We start from the raw sequence: 16,267 nt of genomic DNA on the forward strand, positions 1-16,267 counted from the left end.
CCCGGACGAATCAAAATATTTAAAAAGTTCTTGCTAAACTTCTACACAACACGACACACTGCTTAAATATTATAATTATATTTAAAATATAATTTTTAAAATTTAAATTTTATAAATTTATAATATAATTTTTAAAATTTAAATTTTATAAATTAAATCTTACCATTTAAATTATGTAGATAATTTAATTTATGTGATTTGAGAATGAAATAATTGAATTAGCTTTTATCCCATAATTTGCAACTGTCAGATATTTTCTCGTCAACCTTAACGGGATTAGAGACAATAACGGTGTTAGTGAAGCTTGTATGGAGTGATTGGGAATGAGTTTTGGAACGTGTAAAAGTAAGAAGATATAATGGTATTATTCAGCAGTGAGATGAGCCGTTTGCATCAGCAAGCGGTTCTCTGTAGGATTACTCCCAATAAAATTAAAGGATTCATTACAATATGAGGTTGCAAAAAGTTTCCAACACTTAAAGACATGAAAGTGTCACCTACCCTATCCCATAAAGCCTTAAAAATTATCCCAATTTTCTTTTTTCAAATAAAGAAAAGGCTTCACATGCAGATCTACCAACCGAATTATTTGTATGGATGCTTACCTCTGGCTTTCATGTCTACATCAGGCTAACTTCTTTGCTTCATTTTTACTAAATCTGAAAAATACAAAACCAGAAACCATGGTTGCCTTCATCTCTCCTCGCTACTCTTTCAAGTCACCTGGCACACACATGACCTCGTGTCTCTATCTCAAACTCGTATATAGCATCTGCATTGGATCCAATAGCACTCTTCACCAAGTTAGATTTTAAGTAAGTATTTTCAACTACCTTTCTATTTCCTGATCTCCAATAAACCGATAAACAATCAATTCATTGCCTCCTCCTCTCCGGCCTTAAGCTCTCCTTTCCCCACCTCCAATTAAGACTAAATTTTCGGCATATAGTGCTACCTAACTAAAACTCCAAGAACACCATTATATCATCTCTCTCTCTCCCTCTTTCTTCCCACTCTCAGAAGGAAATTCGACACCATCAAAAACCATGAAGTCCAAAACTCATTTGTCCATTAATCTCAAGCTCATCCTCCTCTGCTTTTTCTTTCTCATCCTCCTCCTCTTGATAGTAACATCAAGCTTTTCACCTTCCCAGCCACCCATTGCAGAAACCCGCCTCTCAAACTCAACAAAGCCCACCCAAGAACCACAATCAACAGTATCATCGGCATGCTCATCTCACCTCACACCATCTTGCAGCAAGATCCCAACTTCCCTAGCCAACGCTCTCATTCACTTTGCAACAACCAACATCACCCCGCAGCAAACCTTGAAGGAAATCTCGGTGTCAGCACGGGTTCTTGCAACGAAATCACCATGCAATTTCTTAGTCTTTGGCCTCGGCCATGACAGCCTCATGTGGACCGCACTCAACCACGGTGGCCGCACGGTTTTCCTCGAAGAAGATGAGTCCTGGATCGGGCAAATCCAACAACGTCTACCAACATTAGAGTCGTACCACGTGGTATACGACACCAAGGTTCATCAGGCTGACGAGCTCATGAAGCTTGGAATGCACGAAGAATGCAAAGCTGTGAGTGATCCGAGATTCTCCAAGTGCCAACTTTCCCTCAAAGGATTCCCAAATGATATTTATGACATAGAGTGGGACTTGATCATGGTGGATGCGCCAACCGGGTATCATGATGATGCGCCCGGGAGGATGAGTGCCATATACACGGCAGGGTTGATGGCCAGGAACAAAGAGGAGGGCGAGACCGATGTGTTTGTTCATGATGTAGATAGAGTGGTGGAGGACAAGTTCTCTAATGCTTTTCTTTGTGAAGGGTACTTGAGGGAACAAGAAGGAAGGATTAGGCACTTCAACATTCCTAGTTACAGGGCTCGCCCGGGTAGACCCTTTTGCCCGTAGAGGTTTCATTCATCATTTGTCCATTTTAACTCTTATGTTTTTTCCTATAATACTTGTTTGCTCATAGATGCATCACTCAAGGGAGTTGGATCTGGGAGTTTCGCTTTGTATGTGTATGTATGTATTATCGATTGTTACTAATTTTCTCAACTGGATGAGTTGTTCTGCATTATTGAGATTTACAAAAATTGTCTATTACTTTCCTCGACCAATTACGACTGTATGGGCCATAAGCATTGCCAATGCGGGTGATCCTAGATCTTTCATAAACACACCGAATTTGGGTGAAAATGCATTTTATTGGGCATCACTCATCTCTATCTGTGGAAATGTTGCCGATAATAAGTCCACCTTAGCAGTTGGCTAGCACCCCCATGCAGTTTGGTAGATCGTGCAGTCATCCCTGTAAAATTGGTACTTCTTTTTCTTTCAATTAAGTTTTTAATTTTCAGTATATTTTTTGACTGTTAAGAGTTTTGGGTGATGGTTGGTTAAGTGAATGATGTGGTATTTTTACTCGAACGATCATATAAGCCTTTCAGAAGATGCATAGAAAGTGTTTCGTGTAAAAGATGTCGTTTTTATGAACAGAAATGAAATGCACGCCCAATTCCCGGTGACTGTGAAAAAAGTATATTTAACGTTCAGTTGAACAATTATTAAGCCTTCATATTTGCCATTGTATATCGACTACGACAAACAACCACGATGGTTTGTCGTGGAAAAGTATTGACCAAATCAATGAAATCATCATTTTAGTCGAAAAAATCGCTAAACGACGATGATAGATTGAAACAAAAGGTAGTTATTGATGATCATGTTCCTTTTTCACCGGGTTTTTCCCAAAGTTATTCCATGACGATGATTTTTATTGAGTAATATTATTCTTTATTTTAATTCTTTTATTTATATTTATTTAATCGATGTAATATAGTTTAAGAGAAATCATAATTTCAGTTGTGAATACACAAATACCGTATAATTATTTAAAAAAAATAAATGAATATAGGACTTATATAAAAATGAATTAATTTATTAATAAAAGATCTAACTCTTTTTCAAAACGATTGTATATTATTTATGCACTCTATAATTATATATAATATTACTCATATTTTTAATGGATCATGAATAATATAACATAGAATAGAAAACAATACTTTTCTTTATAAATTTTGATACGATCAAGTGCCAATCACCATATGTTTTTACCAAGAAAGATTGAAAGACAAAGTTATGGCATTTATACAAGAGTTTTGTTATATATAATTAAAGTCACGTACTAATTTGCGTATCAATACTGATTCATTCATACTTAAAATTTTAATTAGTACTACTTTTAATAAAATATATTTTTTGACTAATCTAATAGATTAGTATATATATTAGTGCACAATTATGTTTGCAACTAGATTTTTCCTTTATACAATTTCACGTCGCCGTAAAATTTGTTTCCAAGGTGTAAAATTTGTTTTGAGATATATTACGACCAAAATTATGGCCGCTATACAATTTCACATCGCGGTAATAAAGCAAGAAGCGGAATAAGAGTTTATGCCAGACTGGAATAGGCTTAACCTGCCAATCGGGTATGGTAACCTAGACAGTTACGCGAAAACTCTGACCCACGAACACAGCTTGTAAGCCCAGGTATCTACTGAAAACCTTATCGGTTCTCTCACCCACAGACAAGTAATCGTGTGATCGGTCGTCTGTAAATCTCAATACAATAATGGGGAGGGCGAAGAGGGAGTTGATGTCGTCGGCACCATGGAGGGGCGAAGAGGAGGCTGCCGAGGAGTTTCGGGACGCAAAGCTCAAAGTAACGAAGCAGCCTGGAGCCGAACCGGTGATGCACGTCCCTCGAAGAAAGAACGACAAGTCCAAACGCCACGACCTTGAAGATGATGATTCCCTTGTCGAGATTGACCCCCAGCTCCGCTACAGCTTTCAGCGTAATTATCAGGTATCTCTTTGATACTTGCTTTTGTCTGGAATTTATTAATAAATTCGGGTACTTTCGTGCGGTTGTCAAAGGATGTTATATCTTTTTGCTTACGCAATCGAGAGAGTTCTTGATTACTTGCTTGAAAATGGGTATCTTTGGTTACCGAATTCATAGACTGTTGATTACTTGATTGCCGCTGCTGAAAGTAGATGTCTTTTTATCATATGAGACGTTGCTGCAGACTATGTAGTTCATAGTTCATTATTTTTAAATATCAGCTAAATATGAACAATCAATACTGGGATAACTCTGAATTCCCGATACTCACCCCGATTGTTTTTTTTTTCCCTCCTTTCTTGCGAATGCTAATCCCTAGAGCTTTGCTGGTTTTTCTTTTAGGAACTGGCCATTTTGTGCTTTCCAGAGGGCAGCATAAATCTTAAACGTAGAATGCTTGTTAGTGTATATTACAGTAAGGGTCTATCATCTGCAAAGATTTAGACCAGGTTCACTGTCAAGCCATGATCTTATCATGTTCTGAAGCCATAAAATGTGTTGTTTTTCCTGCATTCAATTTTATTTTAGAAATTATGCGTTTTTGTGTTTCTTCAGGCAGAATAATTTTTTGATACTCTAGATGGTTAATTCAACTTAATCTTGTTATAGAAGCATGCGGTGAGGTTGATGCATTTTTTGTCTTCCATGATTTTAGATCACTGAATTTGATTGGGAAAGCCATTAACTTCCTCAATGAGTAAAGGCATGTCTATAGGATATATATCAATTACTTATGTAGTCCAAACATTTTATGTTATGTTTTTCTATCAATTGATACTTTTATAGCTTTTCAGGGGCTGCTTGAAGTAGGCAGCTTTACGCATTTCTTTTTGCTTGGTGATTGATAATATTTTACTTATCATTTCCATCTGCTTTCTTTAAATAGTTTTGTGCCTGAATATGTTCTTACTTCAGTTTGACATGAAATACTCTTGTTCATACAGTTTCTGCAACGGGTATTCAGCATTGACACCGTTGTGAAACCTCTTCCACCTGCCATGGCCTATAATATCTCCCGCAACTTGAGCTTCTTCACGCGCATTTTCACGCAGTTCTTTGGTAAGTGGATTTCCATGTGCATTCCTCAGTAGTAAGATGGAAATAGTTTAATTTATCTTGTACAAAACAACATTTTCAACCTTTTAGTTCCAAGGATTCTTATTATTATTTTTCCTTTTCAGTTGCAAAAATTTACCATTTATGTTTCCCCCACCCTCTGGCCTAATCTTTTATCTTTCACTGCACCTAGAGTTATGGACTTTTGGTATTTCTGCATCATAACAAGTATGCTTGTGGAAGTAATATAATTATTTTTAATGGCATCTACTCCTACATCTGTTTGAAGGACTGAAGAATAAATTCAGTTAGATGGTTCTCTCTCTCTCTCTCTCTCTCTCTCTCTCTCTCTCTCTCTCTCTCTCTCTCTCTCTCTCACACACACATAAATATATAATAAAAGAATTAGCTAAGTAGACGTAAAAGGAACTGGTGCAGAGATCTTCAATGTCCACTCAAGGTACCTTATCTCATCAAACTTTCAAGCTCAAAATTTGTTGAGGTTATTCCCAAACCAAAATTTTGGTTATTATCCTTTAAAAAGGGAGCTAATCTCGGTCTCATGATTGCACACAAGTTCATTGGAAGTCTGAAGGATTATGTCTTGTGATCAAGCCCTCGACATTTTCTTAATTCCATATTATTAATTTTAAGTATGCTGCAATAGTTTATGAAAATCATTGCATTGCAGATCCAGAAGGCATTGAAAAGGCCCAGAAATCACTTGGGATAGGACAGGAAGAAAAAGCTCGCCGTGTTCGATGAAAAGGGGGGGGAGTTGAGCAAGGCAGTTGAGGGCATGTAGTTTAACTCATATGGTTTCTGACAGTGTCAATAACTGTTTTACAAATAAAATGGATGATGTGAAATCGTTATTTGATGATCATAGACTGGAAAATTTTGATTTGTTATGTGGTAATGATGTAGTGGAATGGTTGATCATGTGATTTCATACGAGCCAAGGCTTAACACTTCGAAAATTATAGGTATATTGATTGATTTTCGTAACCAAACCTTATTCCCACCACTTAGTGGTACATATACTGATATACAAACAGAAAGTTGCAAGTAAAACTACTTTGAGACTAAAAAGTAAAATGCATTTGAAATCTAATCCTATATTCTATATCACATCTAAAAGCTATACAATAGCCATATTTGTAATGACTGATAATTGATGCGGCTGAATGGTTTTATTCAGGAGAACCTCCACGCCAGTGACCAGATTCCCTCATTCCACATTCTGATAGAAATTTCTGGTAATCCTGTTCGAGCTTGTTGTAAACATGTGACATCTCTTCGAAAGAAACTTGAGATTGAGCTTCTGAATAGTTCTGCAAAATGTTTCCAAACGAACTAGCACTGTATGAAACTACTATATTTCTGTCTACCGATGCAATATTTGGTGCTTCAATGTGAAAATTAACAAAACACCTAAATTTCATTTTGGTATTGAAAAGGTGTAAAGAATTGAAGATTGTGAATGCCACAACCGGTAAAACTGCAAAAATGCTTATAAGATTCTCAAGTTCTGCACCTAGAAAGGCAATAAAAGATTCAAGCTCAATACGGCATATCAATCAAACTATTGATCGTAGATGTGTTAGAAACATCATGTTCGATATATTTGACTAACAAGTTAATCTTGGCTAGGTCTACGCCTGACAAGCAAATAATAGTCTGCAAAATCCAGCAGGAACCTTCTTTTCTTTTCTTTTTCAAACCTCTGTCAGCTCATTAATCTGGTGAAAAAATTATAATCAAAAGGTGAAATCTATATAACCCAACAAAATAGTGGTACTAACTCAGCAAAAGGTTTTGGAGGGCTCTCTATAAGCACCATTACACTCGGACCATAATTTAGTCAATGAAAAGCGCAACAAAAAGTATGCAACACAAATTCAACACAATTGAATATATTGTATCCATATAACTAGGAGATAGATGTTGAGATATACCACCACAATATATTAACTGCTTACGTTGGAATGTGGACTTAGCTCAGCATCCACGGAATCTATTTCTTCTATGTCACTGAGCGCAGATTTCCACCGCATGCTTCTGCACCTATGATGCTGGTACTCTGATTCACTTGCAACTTCATCTTTCAACTCTCCAGCAACTCTAGTGTGAAAGGCATCCAGTATGAGTCTAACGCAAAATGCTACAAGAGGAACCAGAACTAGAAAATAACCAGTGGTTTTAGCCTGAGAATGAAATGCACAAGCATGTTGAGGTCACCAGTAATGTTTAGACAAACGTCATTAACTTTTGAATGATAACAGTATAAACCTATTGAAGATAGAAAGATTGACTTATCGAATTGAGGCTGCAAAATTCTAGAAGACATACGTGTGGTAAATAATGAGAGGATAGCACATTGAAACTCTTCTGCTCTAGAAGTCCATCCAAGATATTCACAGATCCTAAATGATTTTCTGGTAGTTTGAGGCCCCGTAACCAAATTATCACAGTCCTAACCTGATCAGAACAAAAAGGGCTCCAGCTTCAGAAGCCGACAAAGTAAAAAATCAAAGCTATTTGGAATCTCTACGGCCAAATTAAAGAAGGTTTTATAAATCAACAATTGACATCTAGTGTATTATCTCCTCAGCTTCTCAGGAGCTTTCCAATCCATGTATACTGACCATCATTAAATAGCTATATCAAGAGTTGTGTTAAGGCTCCCCTTTGGGGAGTGTGTAAAGAAAACTGCCTCAATATTCGGTCTTTAAGAGCTAAATTTTTACATTTTGTAGACCTCATTCTCAGGTCCAACTTCGTAGGCATCTGTCATTAACATCACAGCTGAGATTCAATGCTGAATATCAATTGTGATTGAAAATTATATACCAAAAGTTATACATATTTTGGTTCTATATTTGTATAAATACACACTACCCATTTTGGTAGAACTTCATGCTGATTTTATTAGAAAAGATAATAGTTCATGAAGATCAAGCATCTTCTTGAGGCATGCGCTCTAAACAGGTTCAGAATGGAACAACTCAAAGTTATATATCTTTGGAACTGAAACTGTTGTCCCCAAATCACATCTTTAATTAGATTACTCAAAAATAGATCAAATTCATATTAAAGTTTATAATCGCCTATACCTAAAGCGCATAATAATTGCTATCTTGGAAATTCATAAGAAAAATTGTATTTAGAAGAAACCTATTGTGATCTAGTAGCTCAATGACCCAGAAGTTTTACGATTCCTTTTTCGGATGGAGATGGGAAGGAGAGCAAGGATTAGGTAGGTGCTTCAATCAGGTAAAGATTCTTTTGTATCGGACTTAGGTATCAGACAAATCAAGGACAGAATGTGCCTAACTCACTCAGAGCATCTATTTCATATAATAAAGTTATATTGCGATCACAATAATAAACAGTCAGTCATGAGAGCTTTATAATGATCATGTAGTCTTGCTCACCACTAGTGTGTCTCGTGTGTCAGAAGGAATGTTAAGGTGCTGGCCTCCGAAAAGAACATCAACGTCCTGTATAGTCTTATTAGCAGTGGCAATGGCATGTATTGAAACCCCGTACTGCTTTGAAATCGAAGTCAAAGTTTCACCCCTGCCAATCACATTTAGGAAAGTGAAACTCTTATCATCCCAACCGGAGCTATATTAGTTCAAAAGTTTGCAACTGCTTTTCATTTCTTGACTGTATCAAAATTGCAGACATTAAGCCGTCCAACTTCCAAGATACTAGATAGTTTCCCCCAAAATTTCAACATTCTTTCTCCATAAAAAAAAACAAATCCCTAACTTTCTAAAATTTTCAATTCATTTATTTAAAAGCATCTCAAATCGTATAAGCACATGTTCTTTACATTTGAGATATATGCATATAACTAACAAAACAATGACCACTTCAAAATTAAGAGTTATCTGATAAAGTTTCGAAATTTGCAGCCTGTCCTTCCAAATAAATTCACAAGACAAGTGTGGCATGCATTCTAAATTCTGAAATGATCTACCAATTTCGTTAATAGTCAGCAAGATCCATAACCGTAAAACCCCCAAACAGAAAGCATTAATTCTGACCAGATCACAAGCTGGGCATGTATCAAACGCACGGCCAGAAACCAAATGAAACTCCGTGAAGGCCACATTCCAAATGCCAAAATGGTTTTGCGACAAGTAAACAAAATGAAATTTTTAATCTTAAGCATTACTCTTTGATAACATGAACCAAGTAGTGCTTGGTGGGCTGTTCAGCCTTTGAGATATCCTGAATCCGAAACCTCCATTTCTGACATCACAAAATATGTAGCTTGTTTTAAACAAGTATTCAATAAAGACTGAAGTATGAACCAAGTTGCCACTACAATTCGTAAGCAAGGAAAAAAAATGTGAAAAAATAAGAAAAGAACCAACACAGACTGTACCTGAGTAAAGCCTCTGAAATTATTGTGTAAGGAAAGGACAGAAGAACTCTGAGATGGAAAGGTTGGTCTTGGAAGGAGTTTGATGAAAGGAAGAAGGCCTCGTCTTTCGCTTAGCTTCACTTCCATCATACAAAACCATATCGCGAAAAATAATGATTATTGTTGTTAAAAGCCCTGGCTACTTTTGTATGGTGCGTATAACAACTCTAGAGTAACGACAATTTGATCTTGCAACATGAGTGAATCAGTGACTGGTCCCGGCGGGGCTCGAACCCGCGACCTTCGGCTCATAAGACCAACGCTCTAACCAACTGAGCTACGGGACCCTCTGTTCTTAATAGACCTTGTTTTCACTCTTATTATTTCTTTTCCCGTATAAGTTTATCAATAATATTTCTTATTATTTCTTTTTTTTTTTTTTCCAAATTGCACACTCTTGATTACTCTAAAAGTTCTCATATTCAACAACCCTATGACATACACTTCTTTTATTTTTTCTTTTTTTCCTTCATCAAGTGTGTGGTGCAGGGCAGTAGAATTTTTCTTACTCTAATATTGTACCATAATGACTTCCATTATTCAAAAGAATTAATGTGCGATCCAGCCAACACATTCTCTATATTTTTTTATTGGAGGATCCACTAAATGCTTAATAAATGTAAGGTTAAAGTGTATCTGTCGATCTCCCTCTAATTAATTAAAGCTCTCAATACTTGATAGAGCGTGATGGAAGATAAATAGGACAAGAAGGAATAAGGGAACTCTATTGACTCCTAGCTGTATCCTTTTACTTGCTGCATCATGGGACGACGTTGAAGTTTTCATTATACATTTGATGATTAAGGAATTTAAGGGTTAAAAAAATATGAACTTAAGGGTCAGGTTTTCCATCCAAAGGAAAATTTATAATTTCTCACCGATCGAGAGAAAGCCCAAAAATATAAGTACTACGTGAGACTAGTTGACAAGTTGAAAGAAATTGTGTTGATCGGTACTACAGTATAATGCTAACACTTCTTCGCTTCCACCTGTAGATTGCTGAAGATAACTGCACCTCGTGCGCGTACATGAAGATAAACTCTGCAAATTGCAAATGCAACTGCTTAGCAATCACCTGATTCCAAAGGAGAAGTAGATGGAAAATAAACACATGCATCCTTTCTTATCATGATCTTCGCTGCTTTGCTTGGGTGTAAAGATCATCATGTCCAGTCTATGCTAGAAAGGATGCTGAGGAGTTGTAGATCACGAGAAATCCTTCTCATCACCGCTGCTAGCTAGCTAATTCATTGTAAAATAAGTGACACATGATCCACAACTAAAAGTAGTTTCCCACTATATCTCACGGGCCCTTAATTACTATCCATTTGTGATCAGAACGAAAGAACAAATTGAGGAGTATATATATTAGCGTGAATCCATGCAAGGTGCATGCATATTTTGATCAGCTCTTGATTAGAGTCTAGCTGGCTACTGATCAAGGTTGCACCTAAAAATGAAGGGTTTCTGGGAAATAACTTTGTCAATTAGTTTCGTGTTTCTGTGGTGGAATATTGGGAAAACTTACTCACAGCCACTGCAACCCCAAGTGCCCTGTTTTTTCATATTTGGTGACTCTTTGGTCGATAATGGAAACAACAATAGGATCCTTACGCTAGCAAGAGCCAATTATAGGCCTTATGGCGTTGACTTTCCACAGGGTGCCACTGGCCGCTTCACTAATGGTCGGACTTACGTCGATGCACTAGGTAATATTTATCAATTAATATCCTTAATTTGCATTTTTTTTAAATGTAGAGATTATTATTATTTTTCCACGTTACATGTTGGGTATAGAAACGATTAACATGTTGGGCATATATAGGTGTGTAGAAGCTTTATCTGGTAACTTGGTTTACGTTAGGGATGGTAATATGTTATACGATCCGTTAATCCAATACGAACATGATACGATAATAACGGGTTATGGTTTAGTCTTAATGGGTTTGGATCAAAATGGGTTAACCGGTTAAGATACGATTGCTTAACGGGTTGATAACGGATCAACCCGTTATGACACGTTAAGAAAATTAAAATTAAAATTATACTCTTATACATAAAAGTAAAATTGTTAAAATTTTAATTTCGATATTTTTATTGTTTGGATTATAATTTTGGACTTGTATTTAACTTTATAATTTTTATAAATATTATGATTTTAAAATTTATATAAAATTATGTTAAATTTAATCAGGTCAAATGGGTTAATTTTGGATCTATTTAACCCATTTACATAAATAATTTGAAACAGGTCGTATTGTGTCGTGTTAACCTATTCCATAATATTTACTAATGGGTCAAAACGGGTTGACACGATACGACCCGTTGTGTTAATGGATCGTATTAGGATTTGAGATTTTGACACGATAAACTTAACGAGTTGGGTTAGGATTGAGCTATTTAATATAATATACATTATTTAACACGACCCGTTAACACGATTTGACATCCTAATTTACGTTGGTCATTGTTTTTATAGAAGGCAAATTGACATCGTTGAGAATATAATTAGGCATTGCCAGCCACGGGACTCATGCCTAAACAAGCAATTTTCAGTGAATTGAGAGTTTATGTATTGATTTTTACCTTTAGTTTCTATAATTCAGTTTGTGAATAAATCAACTGGAATTTATTCTCCTTTGTTCCTTTCCAAAATATTTGCAGCTCAACTTCTTGGTTTTCGATATTATATTCCACCTTATGCAAGGACTCGCGGCCGTGCACTGCTTATGGGAGTGAACTATGCATCAGGAGCATCTGGGATCCGAAATGAAACAGGAAATAATCTGGTATTTAATGGGATCACTTCCAGATTAATAATTATGACGGATAATCACTACGTCCAAAACCCATTACGTACTGCTCTTGCAGAAGCAGATGCTAATAATAATAATGAGCAAAAACAGAGATATGGTCTTGACCATTATTATGTGTGATAATTAAGCACTCCACGTAGCTTAAGAATTTAAGCTCTAAGTTCTGGATTTACTCGGTAGCAGTTTGACATGAGCTAGTATAAAAAGAATGAAGCATGAAACCAAACAGAACAGAGAGATCCAGCGCTCAATTGACAATGCGCCACAACTGATCCAGCTGCATCCTGTGACAGACCCTAATATTGCCATAGGAATTTTATGATTTTCCTGCAATAACAATCAGTAATGAATGAAAAAGAAGTATTTTGATGACATTAATGTATGTTTGACAGGGCGATCACGCATCCCTGATCCAACAGGTAGCCAACTTTGCAGATACAGTGCTACAGATGAGAAGGCTCTTCAGAGGAGATACCAATGCTCTCAATGGCCACTTAAGCAAGTGCATCTTTTATTCTGGAATGGGAAGTAACGATTATCTTAACAACTATTTTATGTCTGATTTCTACACAACTAGTTCAGATTACACTCCAAAAGCTTATGCTGCTGTACTTCTTCAGGACTACTCGCGCATGCTAACTGTAAGTTTTGTGACTCAACTTTAACCGCCCATTTTCTCATGCAAAAAAGTTTCTAGAAAGAATTTCCTCTCCGGCTTGTTTTCAAATGATTTTTGTAATTGATTCTTTCATTGTCTTTCAGCAATTATATACATTGGGAGCACGTAAGGTGATTGTTTCCGCAGTTGGCCAGATCGGGTGCATACCTTATCAGCTAGCGAGATATCATGGTAATGGCAGCCGCTGCAATGAAAAAATCAATTCTGCAATCTCTCTTTTCAATTCAGGGCTACGGAAACTTGTCGACCGTTTCAATGGAGGCGAGTTGCGTGGAGCAAAGTTTGTGTTCCTAGACTCATATCAGAGCACCAGCGATCTATACCTCAATGCAGCCAGTTTTGGTAATTTTCACACACATATATCCAACCATAAACATGAAACTGTTTGTCACTAACATACCTAATCGTAAACCCATATTATTGGGCTAATTATGCATGCTTTGAAATTTGGAAATGATGCAGGTTTTGAAGTGATAGACAAGGGATGCTGTGGAGTGGGGAGGAACAATGGGGAAATTACTTGTCTTCCACTTCAAGCAGCATGTGAGGATCGTAGAAAGTACCTGTTCTGGGATGCCTTTCATCCCACTGAGGTGGCAAACATCTTTTTTGCCAACAGTTCATACAGTTCACAAACACAGTCATATGCATATCCAATTAATATACAACAACTGGCAATGCTGTGATGGATTTGGAACTTCTTGTGGTTGTTTGAGCGTGTAACCCCTAAATTATTGGTACTGCTCCTTTCGTTGATTGCTGTACTAGTACATTTTCTGCTTGCCTTTGTAATTCCATGAATCAGTAAATCCCTTGTTGGTTGAATCATCAGATGAAGGTTACCTTGTTCCTTCGATGAAATAAAAGGGAGACAATATCTCCATTTTGACTTAAATGTGACCCAAAACACGTAAGAGCTTTATTTTAATATAATAACTATTCATGATAGATAGTTATGACTCTGCTCTATATGATTGTACTTGCATTTTCTTTCCTTTGATCTGCGATTTTTTCTAACTTCTTGGTGTATATACTAGTTCAAACGAAACAAAAATGAGAGAATTCTCTTGTTTTAATCATCTGTCTTGTGGCTAGCTTATCTGATTTCGTCTGAATACCAGAAAGTTAACCAAAAGTAAGACTCAGGTGCCTGAACAGCTAATGATATAACATCAAAACCAACTCAAAGCAGATGCAATTATATATAGCAGTACACCCACAACAGCTCTTTTGACTTGTTTTAGTTACTTCACTTTCTAAACTCTTATTACTTAGCCTCATTATCAAGATTTGCAAGCTGCTCTATGTTCATCGGATAAATGAACCTTTGGTCTCCACTGAAAGCCTTCCTCGCCATGATTATATTCACTTTTGCTGTTGGGTGGAATGCGTCCCAGAATACATACTGGTTGCGGTTTCGACATGGTGTTTGGAATGGAAGACATGTAATCTGTCCTCTGTTTCGCCCGATGCCACAGCACCCACGATTTAGGACAACAAATCCTATATAACGAACGGGGAAATTTGAGTTAGTACAAGATAATGAACCCAAGGATACATTCTGTTGCCATGTTACGATCCGTAGTGGCAGAAATTAAGTGAGTAAGTACCATAAGTTCTAGCATTAGCGGCGATGTCTTCGAACATGCGGGCAACGTCGATGTAAGAGAATCTGACTCCAGGTAGATTGGCGCTGAGGTTGTTGATTATTGTCTTCACATTTGCATTAAAAGGTTGAACAAGATTGTTGACTTCTTTTGAGCAAGTCCCTGTTGGGCTTTGAGCCAAGATGCTCGGAATGCAGCCCATTAACCCAAGCCCAGCTACAACAAATTTCCGGGCTCCAAGATTGTAAAGTCTCTGTCCAATTAAATGTAACAAAATGGACTTAACTTTAAAAACCAAGATTCTATTGGGTCCATCATGGGCTAAATTTGTGGATAGAATGTGACAAGCCTTAAATGTATTAACGAGAAAGGCACAGTTGGGAGTAGTAATTGGAGAAGCTTACAGTGAGTTGCTGGGAGTACTGTCCGGCCAAGAGATTAGCATATTGTTGTGCGTTGTACTGATTCTTGGTTGGGTAATTGGGCATGAGGTAATTGTTTAGGTAGTCATTGCTGCCCATCCCAACGAAAAATATGCACCGTCCAATCTCCCGGGCCACATCATCCGCTCCGAGACGGTCTGTTATCTGATCTAGCGTGTTCTCGAAATTTCTTATCTGTTGATTGAACGGTATGCGACCCACCTGATCATCAAGCATTGCCAAAAGAAATAGCCATTTTTATTTGATTTGTTTGCCAACGCCAACGCAGTAGTACTACTGAATCAAAATAATCACATATGGGGTAGGACTTGGCTGTGCATTATTATCGTTTTAGAATTAATGTAAGTATTGTTTACGAAAATCCAGTATGTAATCTAAGTCCAAAAGAGTACTACAAAACGATGCAAATGAAAACGGAAAAACATGCATGAATGCATGGTGCATACAAAGTTTCTGCCAGTGATGTCGAGGATTCCGGCAGCCGCGGAGGCATAGTTGACTCCGTGAAGTATTTGTTCACCTGAAGCTTCTGAGTATGCGGGAATCAATGGAAGTCCAAGCAGCTCAGCTGCAAGAGTATATATATAGAATAAGTATATATATCAATTATCATGAGATATTGACAAAAACCATTGGAGTAAAAAGGTTGTTTTATTGACATAAAAGTTTTTCCGAGTGGAATCTTTTCTTTCACTGTCAACTATGATCACTAGCTATTTATGACTTCTATATATGGTTCATTGAAAGAGAAAGCCCAATTCAGAACAAACTTCCCGTTTTCGTCGATCGGTACTACTACTGTACTCTCGAAGTTATTCAACGCTCCCAATATATTGTGTTAATTTATTTATATTTCCCATTAATTAGAGCGCTGAGACCCAAGTGCAAAGAAAACCCGGCAATCAGAGAGAGAGAGAGAGAGAGAATTGACCTATTTCATCGACCAAAGTGTAGCCATTGGAGAAACGGCCGGTAGGGCCACCCTCGAAATCAATACCGTAAGGGAAATAGTTGGCCTTGGCGAAAGAAGGGAGGTTGTTGTTGTTGCCATTGTCAATGAGAGAGTCTCCGAATATGAACATGGCAGGCACCATCTCTCTCCCCCTTCCACTACCTTGACCCGAAGATACACTCAGCACCATGAAAAACTCCAGCATTAATAATCTAAATTTAGCCATGAATATTGGGTGGTGTCCGTGTATGTATGTCTCTATGTGTGTTTGAGAGAGGGAGAGCCGGAGTTTGTGAAAGCTGGTGAGGAGTTTGTGACTCTGAATGGAAGGTTTATTTAT

At 37.1% G+C, this 16,267-nt stretch overlaps 5 protein-coding genes and 1 non-coding gene across 9 annotated transcripts; 3 read left to right on the plus strand and 3 right to left on the minus strand.

Annotated features, from left to right (window-relative positions):
• Positions 1 to 698: 698 nt before the first annotated feature.
• On the plus strand, positions 699 to 2,100 carry LOC122302372 (glucuronoxylan 4-O-methyltransferase 3-like). The gene has a single exon (XM_043113593.1). The coding sequence runs from the start codon at positions 1,047 to 1,049 to the stop codon at positions 1,929 to 1,931; it is 885 nt and encodes a 294-aa protein (XP_042969527.1). The 5' UTR covers positions 699 to 1,046; the 3' UTR covers positions 1,932 to 2,100.
• Positions 2,101 to 3,526: 1,426 nt separating this feature from the next.
• On the plus strand, positions 3,527 to 5,946 carry LOC122302376. Its single transcript, XM_043113599.1, has 3 exons — positions 3,527 to 3,897; positions 4,881 to 4,995; positions 5,684 to 5,946. Exons 1-3 carry the CDS (start codon positions 3,664 to 3,666, stop codon positions 5,755 to 5,757), a joined length of 423 nt encoding a protein of 140 aa, XP_042969533.1. The 5' UTR covers positions 3,527 to 3,663; the 3' UTR covers positions 5,758 to 5,946.
• On the minus strand, positions 5,683 to 9,561 carry LOC122302375. 4 transcript variants are annotated; one of them, XM_043113595.1, is made up of 6 exons: positions 9,392 to 9,558; positions 9,179 to 9,255; positions 8,430 to 8,574; positions 7,345 to 7,473; positions 6,975 to 7,199; positions 5,683 to 6,326 (listed from the first exon to the last, which is right to left on the minus strand). In XM_043113595.1, exons 1-6 carry the CDS (start codon positions 9,518 to 9,520, stop codon positions 6,186 to 6,188), a joined length of 846 nt encoding a protein of 281 aa, XP_042969529.1. In that variant the 5' UTR covers positions 9,521 to 9,558; the 3' UTR covers positions 5,683 to 6,185. The 4 variants fall into 4 exon arrangements, with proteins under 4 accessions (XP_042969529.1, XP_042969532.1, XP_042969531.1 ...); XM_043113597.1 differs by having other exon boundaries at positions 6,191 to 6,326; positions 6,951 to 7,199; positions 9,392 to 9,560; XM_043113596.1 differs by lacking the exon at positions 5,683 to 6,326 and adding an exon at positions 6,337 to 6,734 and having other exon boundaries at positions 9,392 to 9,560.
• Positions 9,562 to 9,643: 82 nt separating this feature from the next.
• Positions 9,644 to 9,717, minus strand: TRNAI-UAU. Its single transcript has one exon. It is a non-coding gene; the product is annotated as a tRNA-Ile (tRNA).
• A 1,091-nt stretch (positions 9,718 to 10,808) lies between these two features.
• Positions 10,809 to 13,820, plus strand: LOC122302380 (GDSL esterase/lipase At1g33811). The gene is made up of 5 exons (XM_043113603.1): positions 10,809 to 11,139; positions 12,095 to 12,219; positions 12,639 to 12,887; positions 13,009 to 13,267; positions 13,388 to 13,820. Exons 1-5 carry the CDS (start codon positions 10,887 to 10,889, stop codon positions 13,609 to 13,611), a joined length of 1,110 nt encoding a protein of 369 aa, XP_042969537.1. The 5' UTR covers positions 10,809 to 10,886; the 3' UTR covers positions 13,612 to 13,820.
• Positions 13,821 to 13,979: 159 nt separating this feature from the next.
• Positions 13,980 to 16,245, minus strand: LOC122302379 (GDSL esterase/lipase At1g71691-like). Its single transcript, XM_043113602.1, has 5 exons — positions 15,907 to 16,245; positions 15,422 to 15,543; positions 14,937 to 15,176; positions 14,536 to 14,785; positions 13,980 to 14,428 (listed from the first exon to the last, which is right to left on the minus strand). The coding sequence occupies exons 1-5, from the start codon at positions 16,151 to 16,153 to the stop codon at positions 14,193 to 14,195; spliced, it is 1,095 nt and encodes a 364-aa protein (XP_042969536.1). The 5' UTR covers positions 16,154 to 16,245; the 3' UTR covers positions 13,980 to 14,192.
• Positions 16,246 to 16,267: the final 22 nt, after the last annotated feature.

This window comes from Carya illinoinensis, chromosome 3 (genome assembly GCF_018687715.1).
Source record: "Carya illinoinensis cultivar Pawnee chromosome 3, C.illinoinensisPawnee_v1, whole genome shotgun sequence".
In the NCBI taxonomy this organism is placed as follows: Eukaryota; Viridiplantae; Streptophyta; class Magnoliopsida; order Fagales; family Juglandaceae; genus Carya; species Carya illinoinensis.